General features: G+C 50.1%; 2 protein-coding genes across 2 annotated transcripts in view; one reads left to right on the forward strand and one right to left on the reverse strand.

Moving 5' to 3' along the window:
* Positions 1-15,932, forward strand: part of PSMC6 (proteasome 26S subunit, ATPase 6) — a 364,454-nt gene that overhangs the window by 266,926 nt on the left and 81,596 nt on the right. The gene's annotated exons all lie outside the window — the stretch shown is intronic.
* TXNDC16 (thioredoxin domain containing 16) overlaps positions 3,349-15,932 on the reverse strand; it is a 33,736-nt gene continuing 21,152 nt past the window's right edge. Inside the window, exons 15-19 of the mRNA XM_009811212.2 lie at positions 13,042-13,126; positions 7,828-7,966; positions 7,049-7,209; positions 5,089-5,279; positions 3,349-3,691 (exon numbers count right to left, since the gene is read on the reverse strand). Coding sequence (XP_009809514.2) covers positions 3,408-3,691; positions 5,089-5,279; positions 7,049-7,209; positions 7,828-7,966; positions 13,042-13,126 — 860 coding nt within the window. The 3' untranslated portion in view covers positions 3,349-3,407. The remainder of the gene's footprint in view (positions 3,692-5,088; positions 5,280-7,048; positions 7,210-7,827; positions 7,967-13,041; positions 13,127-15,932) is intronic.

Genomic DNA, 15,932 nt, shown 5'->3' on the forward strand with positions numbered 1-15,932 from the left:
AAAATTTCCCGTTGTTTCGGACAATAAATTGTTTTGCTCTCGGGGACAAGCGCATAAACCTTTTTTCTTTTATGTGTGTATCATCATTTTACCTTCTCATCAACCACTGACATTTCAACACCCCCTGAAAGGCTCCCAAACCGCATGAAGTACATGCAAATGTCCACCTTTGGCGTAGCGCTGACATAAAGTACCATCAAAAGAACAGTTTGGTCTGAAGCCGTAAATAGTCAATACCGTATCAGTCAGGAAATCTATCAGTTCTTCAGCTCAGCGTGCACCTCACTAGTGTCATCTAGGGAGACAGATCTGTGGTTTACCCAAACAAACATGTCTTTTGGTGTTAAATGGTTGAAAAAGGAGCTGATAGCATCAGCGTTCATTGTGATCTTGCCTCATTTCACACTTCACGTATGTGCTGAGATGCAGAGAAGCAGTAGATATGCACGCAGTCCCCCGGCGATCGCTGACTGCCTTCCACTTCTTGACAGGACGGCATCCCGCTCCTCAAGCCGGGTGGGATGCACTCTGTCCCTCGCAGCTGCCCCCCGGGTCCAGAGCGCTCCTTCCTCCGACTCGCTCTTCACTCAAGGCCATGAACACCCACTGAATATTTCTTTCCACACCGCTCCGTCCCCAGAGCCATAGCTATTACAAACGACGTAGTGCAGGAGCGGTTCCTCCAGCGAATAAACGTGCTGTGGGATGCAGACCACAATCAAACTCCCCAATATCCCTAACATTTTCTCCCTCTACATACATATCCTGGCACATACATGCCTTGATAGATTTCCCTAACTGCCAGCTTGTGCTATGCAATGAAAAAGACATTTTGTATTTAAAAAAAACCCCCAACTCCCATGCACCCTGGTGTGGTCCAGGACCCTGACCCGCACCCAGTATGAGCATGGGCTCATACTCAGCAGCTCCAGCAAACCCAGCTTGACGCTAGCAGAGGTGGGACACGGACAAGCACGTCCCTTCCCCGCGTCACTGCAGTCGCCTGCGCTGGCACCCGCAGGGACCCGCTGGCTGGGCTCGGCTCGGGGCTCCCGGCACCCCCAACCCCAGCCGGGAGACTCGGGCTGGTGGATCCTACTCTTGATGTGGGGGCTGAAGCCTGTAGAGCCGGGACTCCCCAGCCCTCCAGGCTTGCCACAGCCACTGCCCCTGCGTGCAAATAGCCCCTCAGCCACCAGCATCCCCACGGGACCCCATCGGATAGCCGTTCCTAACCCCACATCACTTCAGTGGCAAGGCTCCAGCATCAATTTAAGCAGCACTCTGATTTTTGCAGCCATAACCGAGAAGTGGCACTGACCCCTAGTGACAAGGCTCCTGCCCCGATGCTGCACAAGAGAAGGGCTGCGACCGAAAAAGGACGCGCGGCCAAGAAAAGCGGGGCTGAGGGAACGCTCCTCGTCTTGCAAAAACCCTGCTGAAGGAAGGGATCCTTCTGCTGCAGGGCTCGGCGGGCTGGGGGAGCGTTCCCATAGGGGTGCAGCCACCCCAGCCCGGGACGCCAGCCCCTCCACTCACCACGCTGCACCCAAGACAGATGCAGATGGACTGTACTTGAGATAGAATTTATTTAAGACATCAATGACAAGCCCAAATATCGCACTTCACCTGCACCAAGTGGGAGAGCGACGCTGTAACGGCAGCAGTGGCGTCATTAGGGATGGGATGGGAAATGACCGACGTACAGCTCGTAGAGCCCGGCAGCGTAACGACCTTATACAGCAGAGGAATGACGGGAACTCACGGAGCATCTGTTTGTGCCCTGACCTACTTCCCTTGGGAATAATCAGCTACATGGCAGGCTCCAATCCTCATGCTACAGTTTATTACTTTAAATACATACATTTTGGCTCTAAGCCTGTCATTAAGTCCAAAAATGGTCTGTTTCAATTAAGGGCTTCAAGGAGCGCCCAGGACTAATGGTCTATTTCTGGGCATTTCAGAATACTCCCAACCACGTGGGCTGCTCGCAGGACGAGAAATACAGACTTTACAATGCTCTCAGCAATTCCTTACCATCCATTTTTCCCCTCCCCAATAACTTCAGAGCCATAAGGAGAAGGAGGTGGGGGATCCGACCCACCCGGCACATCTCAGCAGTGCTGTGGAAGAGAGCAGATGTTTACTGAAAGGGGTGGGAAGATCATCATGGCACGGGTGGGATTAGACAAAAGCATCCCTCCAAACACAAGGCCCACATCCCACGCTGTCCTGAAGGCTCAGGCCCTCCAGCAAGGAACGACAGACCTTTTGCTGTCCCCAAGAGATGGGCAGAGGCTGGAAAGCCACTTCCCCAGGTCCTGCGTCTCCCTGTCTAGCTACGGATGTGAAGTAGCTCCATCCCACATCGGGATAGCCTGTCCCCAGCACTGCCGGCCGTGTCCTTCAGCTCCCTCCCCTCGTTTCCGAAGCACTGATCTTTCTGCAGACCTCACTCCCCGCACCGTCCCCAGCTCAGAAAGCACCAACCTCGCTGCTGTCACTGAGAGCTAAGAAAAATCAAGGCTGCAAATAACCCCCCGGGCTTGTAACCAAGAAAATGCCAGCATTGAGCAAAGCCATCTTCCAACCTGCCTGCCCTTGGGATTTGCTGGCGGATTTTTCTCCCGGCTATTCATGGCTGTTGTGATGACCCGAGCTCTGACCTTCGTAATAAAACCAGATACTCCTCTGACCCCCAAGGATGAACACGCTCACAAATTCGGTTCACAAGTCAGGTGTAAACACAAGCGGGTGCCAGTTTAAGCAGCCCTGGAGAGGGTGGCACGCTTGCCCTCCCAGCTCCCGTGGTTACGGTGCAGATGTAAATGCTTTTCGAGAGCGGGGCTTGCCGACACACATCAGCAGAGCCGCTACTGCAGCCCGGAGGGGAGAGAAATGTGCTTTTTATCCTGGAATCACTCACCCCTTCCTGCTCAGGGGCAACCAAAGCGCCTGTGTGAGACATATAGAAACTATAGAGCAGGACTGCGCTGATTCGACTTTTCCAGCGCAGTTCGTCTCACGGGCGAGCCTCCAGCGCGCGGTGAGCTCACCCCATCTCTCCCCCAGCTATGGGGCAGGCTGAGCTCCCTCGCAGCAACCTCCCTGCGGGTCTGCTCTTGCTGTTTGCTGTGAAATGCAATCCCAACAGCGGGAATGCCAAGGTGTGGGGTGTACGGACATGTTTCTGGCATCACAAACCACAGCCACCGCAGAACAACCAGTACACTGCAGCAGGGAACTCACGCTGAGACTTAGGGGCTGTTTTATCCCTTCACCGTTAATTTACAGCTAAAAGCACATCTTTCCTTGGTGTAAAGGCTGGGAGGAGGGCTGGGAAAGTGATAAGGTTTTCTGGGCACCGTCCCACATCTTTCACTGCCCTGGGCAGGGTGATGCTTGGCTCAGAGCTCGCTGTGTCTCTTGCCCTGCTTCTCCCTTGCCGCCAGCCTCGGGGCTGTCCCCCTCAGGTCCCTGCCAGGGGACCCGACTTTCTCTGCCTTGGTCTCCTGGGACGGCTCCTCCCGGGTGGCAGTGTCCCCTCCTGGGCTTTCGGGTGGGTGCTGTGCTGGCGTGTCCCCACGGCGGTGCGAGGTGTGGAGGGGGAGCTCGGGCACGGCCGTCTCCATCATCTGGAGGAAGTCGTAAGCAGGGAGAGGTGGTTTCCAGTCTTCCTCAGACAAGGTACCTGAGAAGCAAATACAGTCCCATGTTAATAAGTTAAGAGTTATGTGGCCCCACTCCACGGACGTTTCCCTTTCAAAGGAATTATGGCTTTTTTTGCCCTTTCCGTGAATGCAAAATTAAAGATCTTTTCTTAAAGATCACCCTCTTTCCTCCAAAACTAATACTACCACCCAAATTAACCCAGCAAGGGGTGCATTAGGATTTACTGGAGCTGGCCAAGGCTCCCCTCCCCAAAGGTTGTGGGGGTCCCTCTGTCCTCAGACACCCCCACTGCAAAGGTCACGCTGGGTGTCTGTCCACCAGTGGGTGGGTGTTTCATTCGGGTCTCGGAGAACTGTGTTAATGACTGTGCATTACTGAGATGCCGTTAGGAGTGAGGGGAGACCGCTGTCTATATGAGGAGGAAGCGGTCCCATTATGTGAGGATGCTCTTTAATTTATGCTTTTAAGACTGATCACATGGTCCGTAGCACTTAAAAGCCTGACGAAGGAGGCTCTGACGGCTGGCACAGCCCTCGGCCGTGCAGTGAGCTGCTCACCCCTCTGACACCCCTGAAAACTAAGGTCCCTACCACCTAGAGACCTACGTGACAGCCGGGTGCCTTTAGCAGTGGCAATGGAAAGAGGCATGGGAGGACGGCTGGCTCACGGGGTTCTCCCAGCAATTACTGGGCCAGAAATGGTGTCTTCAGCTCCGGCAAGAGCCTACACATCCTCCCCCACCAGGCTGGTGCCAGCTTTTGGAAACGCTTGCTTTGAAAGGCTCATTTTAAAATTTGCAAAGATCGAGTGGAGTCACCCCATCGTCCTTCTGGAGCCTGGAGCAGGCTGGCAGCCGGCAGTTCCCAAGATCCCTGTAGCATCCCATGGCTACACATAACCCATGAGGAAGGCTCATTTGTGCTGCCTTCCTCCAAAGCTTCAGCAGGCTGATCAAGGCAGGAGGGATGCAGTGAAAAGCTTCACTGTACAAGCCAACCCTCTATGTCCCAAAGACCAGCTTCCTTATTCTCTCCCATCCAAAAAAATGCTGGAAGGTGCCTAAAGAGCAGCTATTTCTCATGCTGACAACTGGGAGTCAGGAGATTTTTCATTAGCAATCTGTGTTAGCAGCGACCGGAGAGCACAGCCAGGTTTGGGGATTATCGCGGGGAAGAGATGTCGATTCCGAACTATTCACGCTTGGTTCTGAACATTAAACAGTCCCGAAGCAAACTCGTGAGTGCGGATATTCTCTTCTGGCCGGACTATTTGTACTTCTCCATCTGAAACTAGCATAGCTAGTTTTTCCATCATTAAATTCCAGGCCAGACAATTTATTGCACGTAGCATCTTCTCATAAACAGACCGGAGCTAACAGTGCGTGCTTAGGAACATTACAAACGCATGTCCACTTACTGCTGGGAATCTCCAGTCCTGCTTTCAGCTTCTCCAACCAAGACAAGATGTTCATTTCAGTGATGGACTGCTCTGATGGGAACTTGAATACCTGACCCCCCGCATGAAGGTTCACCCAGACGAGAAGAGGCAGCGAAGGCATGGTGGCAAAGTACGCCTTCAAGACCCCGCGTCCCACCGGAGTCTTCTTCCTGTTGGGAAGAGGAGATTCAACTTGTTCACCAGCGGTTTGGCAGCACAAGAGGACGGAGAGCTGAGCAAGCACCAAAGCCCTCGGGCCACATCCAGCAAAGCACACAGCTTTGCCTATGGGACAGCTGTAGCAGCTCACCGTGTTATTTATAAGCTCAATGCCTTAAGCAAGCCTTTGGGGTCCAGTGGAGAGGGAGCGGACAGCGGATTAGATGTGTAAAGAAATGCTATAGCAGGAGGAGCTGGGGCAAACTCTGTAGGAGGGTGTGAAATGTTCTCTACCATAAGTTCTTCTTTACTGAGAGAGCGGTGAAGCACTGGAAGAGGCTGCCCAGGGAGGTGGTGGAGTCACCATCACTGGAGGTGTTCAAGGAACGTGTGGACACGGCACTGCGGGACATGGTTTAGTGGGCATGGTGGGGTTGGGTTGGTGGTTGGACTTGATGATCTTACATGTTTTTTCCAACCTTAGGGATTCCGTGATTTTTAAGAACAGGTGAGCCAGGAGCGGGACACGTCCTGCAGCCCGCCATGGTCAGCCCATGTTTGCAGGGAGAGCTACCAGCTCCCTCCAGCCCAGCTGCTGCCATCGCCCCGCAGCTGCAGCAAGTCCGCAGGGGATGGAAAGGCAGGAGCTGATGCAGAGGGCTGTGCTCGGGTGGTCCAGCCCCTTGGGCACCTCCTGGGTGCTTCCCCACAGCCCAAGGAGCTGGGATGGCAACTTCCCCAAGTGACACAGAGAGAGCCAAAAGACGACATCGGGATGGAGGGACAGCAAGCCCACGAAGACGCTGAGTCCTTCCGGCACTATTTTCAGACTGAGTGATGCTCGAGGTCTGAGCTGGCTCTCGCCATGGGAATGAGGTCCTCTTTCTAGGACCGTGCTACTCTTTCTGAGCCAATGGCCATATTCTGCCCTCTTTTATAGCAATGCCCTTTTGCTCTGACAAAGGACAGAGCTCTTTCTCAGGAAGGGAGAGCAAAGGCAGATGTGTAGGTGGGGAAGTTCCAGGGGCTCTCGTTTCTTGTGCATTACTGGCAAACAGATCGTCTTCTCTTTGAAAACATGTGCATTCCCCGTTAGCTAAACTTCAGCCCACGCTGCGTGGCGCTTCCCAGACTTCAAAGCACGTTATGATTAAGACAGTGAGGTGTCTCTGGGCTTGGGCAAAACAAACAGAGGCTAAAAATTGAAAACACAACTAGGGAGGGGAGGATTTAAAAAATCCCCTCTCCTACAACTTTCCATTTTTTAGCTCCTGGATTCATTTTGTTTCTTGAATATTTTTAAAGTTTGCCTTATGGGGCTTCTTCTGGCTGTCCCTTCCGCTGAAAACTTTCTTTCCCTCAATCAACAATTGGTAATTGCCCTGTTGTGCTTCCCTCTAATTGGAATAAGCACCCCAAGACACTCTGGGAGGGCAAATTTACTTTTTTCCCCCACATGTGACAAAAATACAAATAACACCAGAGCCAGGGTCAAGCTACCACGCAATATCTTTGAGAGCATTTTACTCTACTGAAAATTATTTCTGCCATCAATTAAACATTTACTAATTTTACTTTGTCATGCAATTTTGCAGCTGCCCAGAACACATACTGAATCATTGCTAAATGATTTGACCTCCCAACTCATGATGACTTCAGACCAAATAATCACATTACCAGCTAGACAGTGTTTTGAGTAATTGCAGACCCAGTTTTTTCTTGCCCTGAAATGCTAAGAGGGAGCTAACGGAAAGAAACAGAGAGGTTTTTACACACTCACAAGTTCAACCAGCAAGCCACAAATGCTTGCTGGGGTCTTCCTTTTGCCAGCTTCAGCATTTCCTTGCTTTCCATTTGACCGATGTCACCATCGCTGAACAAGATAAGGAAGGGCTTTCTGAGTTGCAAGTAGCGGGGCAGATTTGGCACGGTGATTTCTGGCTGCAAGACACCAAAACAAGAAGTTGGGGTTTATGGGGAGGAAAGAACAGGACAAAATTAGAGTTCTTGTCCTGATGCAAGGGGTGTAGGGGCTAAGCGAGGCTGTAGGGTCCACGTTGAATGCAAGCAGCTTGAAAAGAAGCGCGGGTGCTGGGATCTTGGTGCACGTTGGAGATGTCTACAACCAACCCTGCCCATCGCAAGCCAAGTCTGTATGAGCAGCTGTGCACCCTGAGACGAGGGGGTGTGAGCAGCAAAGGCAGAAGCAAGGCTGGCCCAGCCCAGCTCCACACGCTGTGGCTATAACCAGTTTCTAAAGGCATGTGCAAGAGGCAGGGAGCGGACCCTGCGAGAAGCCAAGCCACCGCAGCAGCGGGGCTGTGACTCTGAGCACAAGCCAGGCCATCGACTGCAAGGGTCCCCTCCCACGAGACCACACAGCCAACAGCAGATTTCTGTCCAGACTGTCTGATCCAAGCCATAAACTTTAAAAACAAACGTAACTCAGCATGATAGAAATAACGAACATTTATTTTGCACAGCGCCACGCTATAATCACTGCTGCTGCAAACGACCGCAATGGAAAAAGGACACTTTTTCTTTTTTTTTTTTACTTACAAAAATGCCCAGCAACTCATATCTGATCATCTGCACCATGTCCTGCGCGGTCTGTTTGGACAAAGCGATGCTTTCCACGTCCCGACTTCTGCTCCTGGCAAGGAGGAGGGCTGGGGGAGACACCGCATATTTACGGGATCTGAAAAAGAGGGACAGTGACAAGAACTGGCCGGGGGATTTGGCACGCACCGTACCTGCTGCACGCAGAGCTGGCATCCCCGTGGTGAAAAGTGGGGACAGGGATGTTAGAGGCACAGGCACCTGCAAGAAGAAAGGGTCCCGAGCTGCCTCCCCTGGTCATCATGTCCCCCATCGTCCCCTCTCCAGTCCCTGCACAGTCCCAATTATTTAGGCCAACGAGGAGGGATGGGGCTGACGTGTTCCCTCGTCCCCTTCTGAAACAAGCACTGACCCAGCTCGCACCAGACGCTAAATATACACACATACACAAAACCAGCGCTTTCTTCTGCAAAAAGACATCAGCAGCTAAATAATAGGGAAATCCCAAAACACCACCGCCTAAACTCTTTGCTGGTGCTTCCCTTTCATTTTCACACCTAAGGTTAGGTGGTGCAAGTACCCACCCAGCGCTTTACTCTGCCTCCCAAGCCAAGGCAAACGGAAGGTCTTAGATTCCATCCGAGGGACACCAACCTACACAAAATAAGCTCCAGGAGATCTGATTTTTAGCTTGGTGGACAAGGGCAATTTTGCTGAGGTCCAGCCCCGTGTTCGACCAACACACCCAGCCCGCACACATAAACTCTTGGTGGAGAAGCCAGCTCCTCCTTTGTTCCCCAATGTTCTTCCAGTAAGAGCGTTCAAGGGTATTTGAAGAAAAGCTGAGAAGGTGGAAAGAGCAAAAATAGGAGAAGTCTGAGCAATGAAAGGGCACGGGGTACACCAAGACGGGAGAGCAATCTTCTGGAAGTTTGAGGAACTTCAGTCCTGAAGGCTCCAGATGTCAGTGCCCAGAGGAAGGGCGCGACGGAGGAAGTCAGATGCCTCAACAGTGTTTTTGAGGGTGTCTGTAGTTTGTTTTTCAAAGGCTGCTGGCAATTTTTCAAAGGCTGTGACACCAGAATCGCTGGGGAAGTGAGCGAGGTGTAAGGACATTTTGGGTTGCGGAGGTGGGGAGGTGGAAAGCCTTCGATCGCCTTTTCAAGAGTAAGCTGGTCCATCGGTTTTTTTCCCCGTATGAGAAAGATGCAACAGAGACTCAGCCTACTGCAGAACAAACTATTTATTTTTAATGAAAGGCAGCTCATAGAAAAGTCATGTTACAACCTATTGCACTTCTCTCCATGGTTGGCTCAAGCAAGTTCAGTTCGGACACTTATTTTAGCAGTTCTGAATGGGATGGAGATTTGTTCAAATTTGTTTTAAAAATCTCAGTGTTTGGTGGTTTAGGTCATCAATGACAAAGCAAGTGGAGGGAACTGCAGATAACACATTTTCATGATGTTCAGCTCATACGTAGGCCTTTCACTTCCTCCACCACAGCACTTATCTGTCTGGAAATAACGACCCACTGCAAATATCTAAGGGGCACCCAAGATCTGCACTGATGTCTTGATAAAGAGCAGCAGTGATGAATGACCGTGGACTTTCCTGGGGCCTTCAAATGTTGCGAATCCTGTTGCTAAACTGTTCTTAGATTTATCTGAGCCATTTCAGCTTCATTTTGCAGTATCCTCTGCTTTTTTTAATTTATTTTCGTAAATCCGGCCCCAAGCTAAGCTTTCCCCTTTCTGCCCAGCCTCCCCAGCTCTGCCTGGCAAGGAAGTTGAGTTTTGGACTTCTGGTCACGGCTGGGAATCCTCTGATCTATTGGGAAGGTCCTTGACTTTCCTCTCTGTTGTTTTTCAAATTAACCTGTATTTGCAATCAATTAAGAATGGTAAAACCCTAGAAGATTTTTAAATTCAGGAATTTTGAACTTCTCAAAACTTCCACAGGTCTTAAAGAGACTCTCTGGCTTGATGAATTCTCAGAGGAGGTAAGGGTTCTTGCTCCCTATGTCTAGATACATCAACTTGTTCAGCAGCCTTTGATAAGAAAGTTTCATAAATACTGCCAGAAACCCAACAAATTCCCCATCTAATAGCTAGAGTCTACCCTGAAATCACTTCTCATCTTACTGGTAGCGAGTGGCTGTATTGTTGCTTACGACAGCTTTCTATTTATATAGCAGGGGCATTCGGTGGGTAACATGAGACTCACATTTAAATGAAAAACATCTGCAAACAAATACTTGGCAGGAATCTATGGCATCTAAGTATTTGAGAAATAAATAATGACTTAATTCAAAGCATTTCTTCCTTAATGCTTTTTTTTTTTCGTTAGTTACCAACCAAACAGGTGTTTGCCGAGCAAACAGTTTTGCTAACAACGTTCTTTGTGTATTTTGTATACCTTTTTCTCTGGGAAAAGGGGACTCAGCTTTCCGTGACCTGGGAGCCATGAACATTTCCTCCTTGAGGGTTTAGCAGAAGAATAGCTTTTCTTTTCTTCAGAAGGGAAGTGAGCCTGGCTCTTGCATAAGGAATTCCTGTAAGTGTTTACTTTCTACTTACAGTTGAGAAGATGACCATCTACAGTAGCTTCACCCACAAATCACAGCCAAAATCCAAACTTGGCAGAATGAATATCAATATAAACAGCATTAAGTATTCCAAGTAAGCAGGAGCAGGCTGCAGACCGTGCCTGGAGCAGGAGGATGGAGGTGTATTCTCTCATGTGTCATTGCTGAGAGAACACAGCCTTTTTCTCTCCGTGTCTTGTTTTGTAAGATCACCCTGTGTCCTTCGCTTTCTTTCCTTCTATCAGCTGGGCTGGGATCCTTCGGGGAGAAAAGGCTTTTAGCTCAGGGAGGGTCAGGTTTTTCACCCTGATGCTGCTGGTTGTGACTTCTTTACCTGCCGTCGCCCAGTGGTCTCCCTCCGCAGCAATGAACAAGCCTGACGCTGTCTCTAAGACCCAACCACGGCCGGTGCTTTGAGCACACCGCAAAAATGCCCGTGTCTCATCAGACACGCTAGAAACGCATCGCATCTGTAAGAAACTAATGAAAATAATTCACTATTGCCTCACTGGCTGTTAAACCCACACCTGGAAAACAGGCCAAGGACCTTCTGGGATTTTTAACTCTGCCTTGATAGCTAATTCCTGATGGAAATGAGATGCCAGGACAAGCTGAAGATTCCCCTTGGATCTAGGTGCATTTATAGGCATTGAAGCATCTCTCACAGTCTAATCCAAAGCACGTTGCCACTTGCTGGAGGGAGTCTTAATGACACGGTTAAGTGCATGGACTGCTCAAATCCCATTAGCTCCAATTTGGCTTAAAGTTAGGGCCACAGTTGATGCTCTTATCCAATCAGGAACTGACCAAGACGAACTTGACTTCGCCTTTACCGTATCTGCAGAAGGAAGGCTGCTGTATTCTTCCAGCACTCCTCCTCCAGAAAGAGGGTGCACCCACCCCAAAGCTCTGTCTGGAAACGGTGGTAATGTCTTGCTCTTGCCAAAGGGAGGGAAACGGGTGGGCATGTCTTTCAAGAAAAAAAGATCCATGGTAGGATTAACTGGTGAAAAGATAGAGGTTCTTCTTCAAGGATGGTTCTTCCCCATCCTTGGCAGCCACAAACATCTCACCAGGATGCTGGATGAGACCAAAGGGGTTTAACGCCTTTCACAGTGCTGCAGAAAGGCAGTCTGGTCCACACCAAAGCAGCTCCATGGAAAGAGAGCTGCCCTGAGGAGAGGGACTTGGGGGTGTTGGTTGACAAGAAGCTCAACATGAACTGGCAGAGTGCGTTCGCAGCCCGGAAGGCCAACCGTATCCTGGGCTGCATCCAGAGCAGCGTGGCCAGCAGGTCGAGGGAGGGGATTCTGACCCTCTACTCCGCTTGGTGAGACCCCCAGAGCACTGCATCCAGCTCGGGGGTCCCCAACATAAGGACATGGACCTGTTGGAGTGGGTCCAGAGGAGGGACACAAAGATGATCAGAGGGCTGGAGCACCTCTCTGATGGGGACAGGCTGAAAGAGTTGGGGTTGTTCAGCCTGGAGAAGAGAAGTCTCTGGGGAGACCTTATTGCCGCCTCCCAGTACCTGAAGGGCCCTACAAGAAAGCTGGAGAGGGACTTCTTACAAGGGCATGTAGTGATAGGACAAGGGGTAATGGCTTTAAGCTGAAAGAGGGCAGATTTAGATTAGGTATTAGGAAGAAATTCTTCACCATGAGGGTGGTGAGGCACTGGAACAGGTTGCCCAGAGAAGCTGTGGATGCCCCAGCCCTGGCAGTGTTCAAGGCCAGGCTGGACGGGGCTTTGAGCAGCCTGATCTAGTGGAAGGTGTCCCTGCCCGTGGCAGGGGGGTTGGAACTAGATGATCTTTAAGGTCCCTTCCAACCCAAACCATTCCATGATTCTATGACTCTATGATTCTATGAAAGGCAACATTTATTTCAGCACTTTCAAACCCTTCTCTAGCACCCAGACACAATGCCCGCGCCACTGCTAGCCACGAAAGCCTGCCAGCAGTCACAAGCAGCCTCTCTTTTGGTTGCTCTTGGCAACTGGGGACCACCATCAGACAAAGACTCACATTTACACCCCTGGCTTTGCAGCAATCCCCTTACGTTCCCCTTCCCCATCCCCACCTCAACAGGCGCTTTTGCAGCATCGGGGCAGGGAAGAGGAGACGAGGAGGTGAAGGGACTGCAGAAAGAGAAAGACCAGTAACAATTCATCACTTCTTCCTGAAGGAAAGAGAAGGGCACAACTGTTTTTTCTTCCTCACAGACTGATCCTAGCTAGAGGATATAATTTTTCCAGTCTGATTTTTTTCCCCGTATAAGTTTGGTCCCGTTTGTATGAGGAACCCAACAGATGCACGGGGGGCTGTCACAGCTGGAGGACTGAAAACACCCAGAGTGAACTCGAACAGTAGGAAGGGAGATGGCCGTTCATTACACCAGGGCTAAATGAGTTGACCATGGACAGGTTGCAAATCAGTGGCAGAGCCAGGGCTACCTCCCTCTCTCTCTGGCTGAGTCCTGACCAATCTCCCTACAGGTCTAAGTCACTTGTAGCTGTTTGGGGCTGCTGCTAAACACTCAGCGTGGCCAGTGCCACTTGCTCTAGGCATTGGCTTTCACTAAATGCAGATCATTTTGAATTCTCACCAAAGAAAAAGAGAAACAACTTACAAAGCCAAGGCATCACCTTCAAAATACATCCCCATCGTTACATGGCCACTTAAGATGTTTCCTGCCTCTTCGAAAGCTTCCCTGGCTGTAAAAAAGGCAAAGAGATAAAAATAAACAATAGAAAGAGAAGTGGCAGCTTCCTTCTGGAAACCAAATCGCTGTCTGCAAGCGTAACACCCTCCCACAGCAAACTGTCAGTTGGGAACAAAACTACGATTAGAGGCTCATGAGAAATGGATGCGTCTCATGGCCGCAGGCTATGGGAGGAGGAGTTGGCAGCGGCCGAAAGGATCAGAAGGAAAGTTCCTATTATGAGAACAGTATTTACTCTTTAGCCACCAGCACCGAGTTTTCAGGATCTGCACGACAGAGGCACTGATGGAAAACGAAATGTCCTTAAGGACTTAAAGTCCTTAAGGGTTCTTAGAAACAGGAGACCAATTATAAATCTAAACAGAAATCTTATAAATCCCAGTGACCTTTTGGAAATGACCGATGACTTAACCGGAGGAGTCCTAAGTGCCCAGCAGGTAAACCAAGCTCTCCCCCAAGCGTCTTTTGGTTTTATCCAGTTCCTCGGAGCAGGCAGGGTCTGTTGCAGGCATCCAGCTAGGATGGGGAGGATCAAAAAGCTCCATGCCTCGCAGACACAGCGTGCTCCACCGCTTTGCGCAGCCGCAAAGAGCGGGCAGCACCTCTGCCCTCGCAGCTCAGCACAAACCCACGTGCAGCGGCTGCTGCCTTATGGAGATGGTGAAGACAGGCAGAGGATGGGGAGGAAAGGACCGGGGTGGGGGTCTCTTTATCCACAGCTGAATCTATCCGTGCTGAGAGACTGAGAGCAAAGCCCCGACATGAAGCTGACTCCAGAGCTGGTTTATGCCCTTATAAAACAGCCTCAGTTTTAGGCAGCTGGTTCCACGGGAGAGGCAAGTGTTGTGAGAACATGCAAGCCGTAGTGCGTGAGCTTGTAAAATACAGTTCTAGATCAGAGATCAAAAGCACTGTTGCCAAAGGTAGGGTGAAAATGGGACAGATTTCAACACCACCATCCCTCCCCCTTTGTATTGAGCAATTGAAAGCAACAAAAAAGGCTCTTCCAACTTAAGGAGAGTGAGAAATCACACTCTTTGGAGAAGTCAGGTTTTCCCACGAGTTAAGGTAGCTCAGATACAGCCATGATACATGTTAAATCTTAAATAAGATCTCATTCAGATACTACTCAGTGTTCCTTGTAACGTTCACCGTCATATCACAACTGGCCAGCCCAAGCTCTTGGGACCGGTGACTCAGACTTCAATAGACTGAGGCTGGCTCACAACTGGTCACTTTTGGGTTCTTTCCCTCCTGCTTTCCAGCTACGCTCAAAGCTATGTTTTCCATTGTGTTTTCCTGGAACCACAGGGACCACAGACTCTCCTTTATACTATTTTCCTTTCCAATTGGAAGCTTAGATCCTTAAAGGAGAGGCTCTTTGAGGATTCAGACATTGCAGGAAACAACACACATACAACAAAGCTGGTGACACAGCTTGGCCGGTTCATCTTGTGATATAGTGAAACCACCATTGGATGGGTTTGATGTTGGTTTCCAGCTCTTTGGTGGCTTGATTTTATCAGTGGCGAAAGAAAAGCAACCCATCGGACCGGCTGATAAGGATCATTGAGAACTTCACCAACAAACCCCTTGTGAAATTGTCCGTCTCCCAGCTACTGGAGAAAAGGCCACGGGGCAGACCATCAGCCTGCCCTGTGCCATAAGGCACTGAAGGACACAGCCTGACACGGAAAGAGCAGGCTCACATCCAAACTTCCTCAGGAGAGCAGTTCTACAGGCATTTAACTTTAACCCCCCACTTGAGACGCAAGCCCACGTTGAAGTGCTGCCCTGCAGCATCCCTGGCTGCAGGAATTCTCTCCTATATCAGGATAACCTTCAGCAGAGTCCAGGCTTACTCCTTTCATCGGGGTCATTCCTGATGAGATCTTCTCTTCCTCTCACACTTCCAAATTTTTCCATGTTTTGGGGACTGTACCAGACCCAGAGCCACGCACCAGCCTTCGTTTCTCAACAGCTCACAGCCACGGTCCCTCTCTTAGCTCTGTGCAACACCCCCCCAAATTCACCCAGCTCCACTGCAGCCACGAAGCCCTTCTAAAGAAGCTACGTAAATATTTCCTAGTAAATTAGTTCCCCCCTGAGAGCACTGTTTTAATTCCCCACGGGGCCTGATCACGCATTGCAGCACATGCCTCGAGCTGGAATCCCAGCTGCCTTCCACGACAGCTGCCGGCAATTGCACAAGCCCAGCTTCACTGCAGGATTTGGGAACAAGAAGGAATAAAACTGCCAGTGAGGAAGGGTCTACAGCTCCTGCGGAGTTTTCAGAGGCAGGATCTGAGCATCATCCCTTATCCCTCTAGCAGAAGGCATCTCATGAAAACATGCGCTTCAGCAGCACCTGTAGCATCTTTGCATGCCTTCTGCACGTGGTTTACATGGATGCTGGCAAGCCCTACGATGGTACCAGAGCTTTGCAGAACACAGGTAGATTTTTAAACATTTGCTGCACGGTTTAGGACAGAGTCTTACTTCCAAGTGTGCTTCCCGTTTCTGCATAGCAAACAAATTTCTCTCCCATAAGTTCTCCAAATTTCCAGGAAAATGCTCATTCATTGCCCTAGTAATACCATTCACTTCTTTGCAATAAATTTTAATTATGATTTTTCCGACAAGCCTCTTTTAGCTCAGCCCCACTGAAGGACTTCTTAACATAGTTCTGACGCTAAGTGTTGGAAAAAATCCAGGGCTTTATTTCATCGGACATCTCGTTGCTCTGTTTCAGTTAACTAGAAATGGTAATGACATGGTGCGTTGCTGGTTCAGGTTAG

This window comes from Gavia stellata, chromosome 7 (genome assembly GCF_030936135.1).
Source record: "Gavia stellata isolate bGavSte3 chromosome 7, bGavSte3.hap2, whole genome shotgun sequence".
Classification (NCBI taxonomy): Eukaryota; Metazoa; Chordata; class Aves; order Gaviiformes; family Gaviidae; genus Gavia; species Gavia stellata.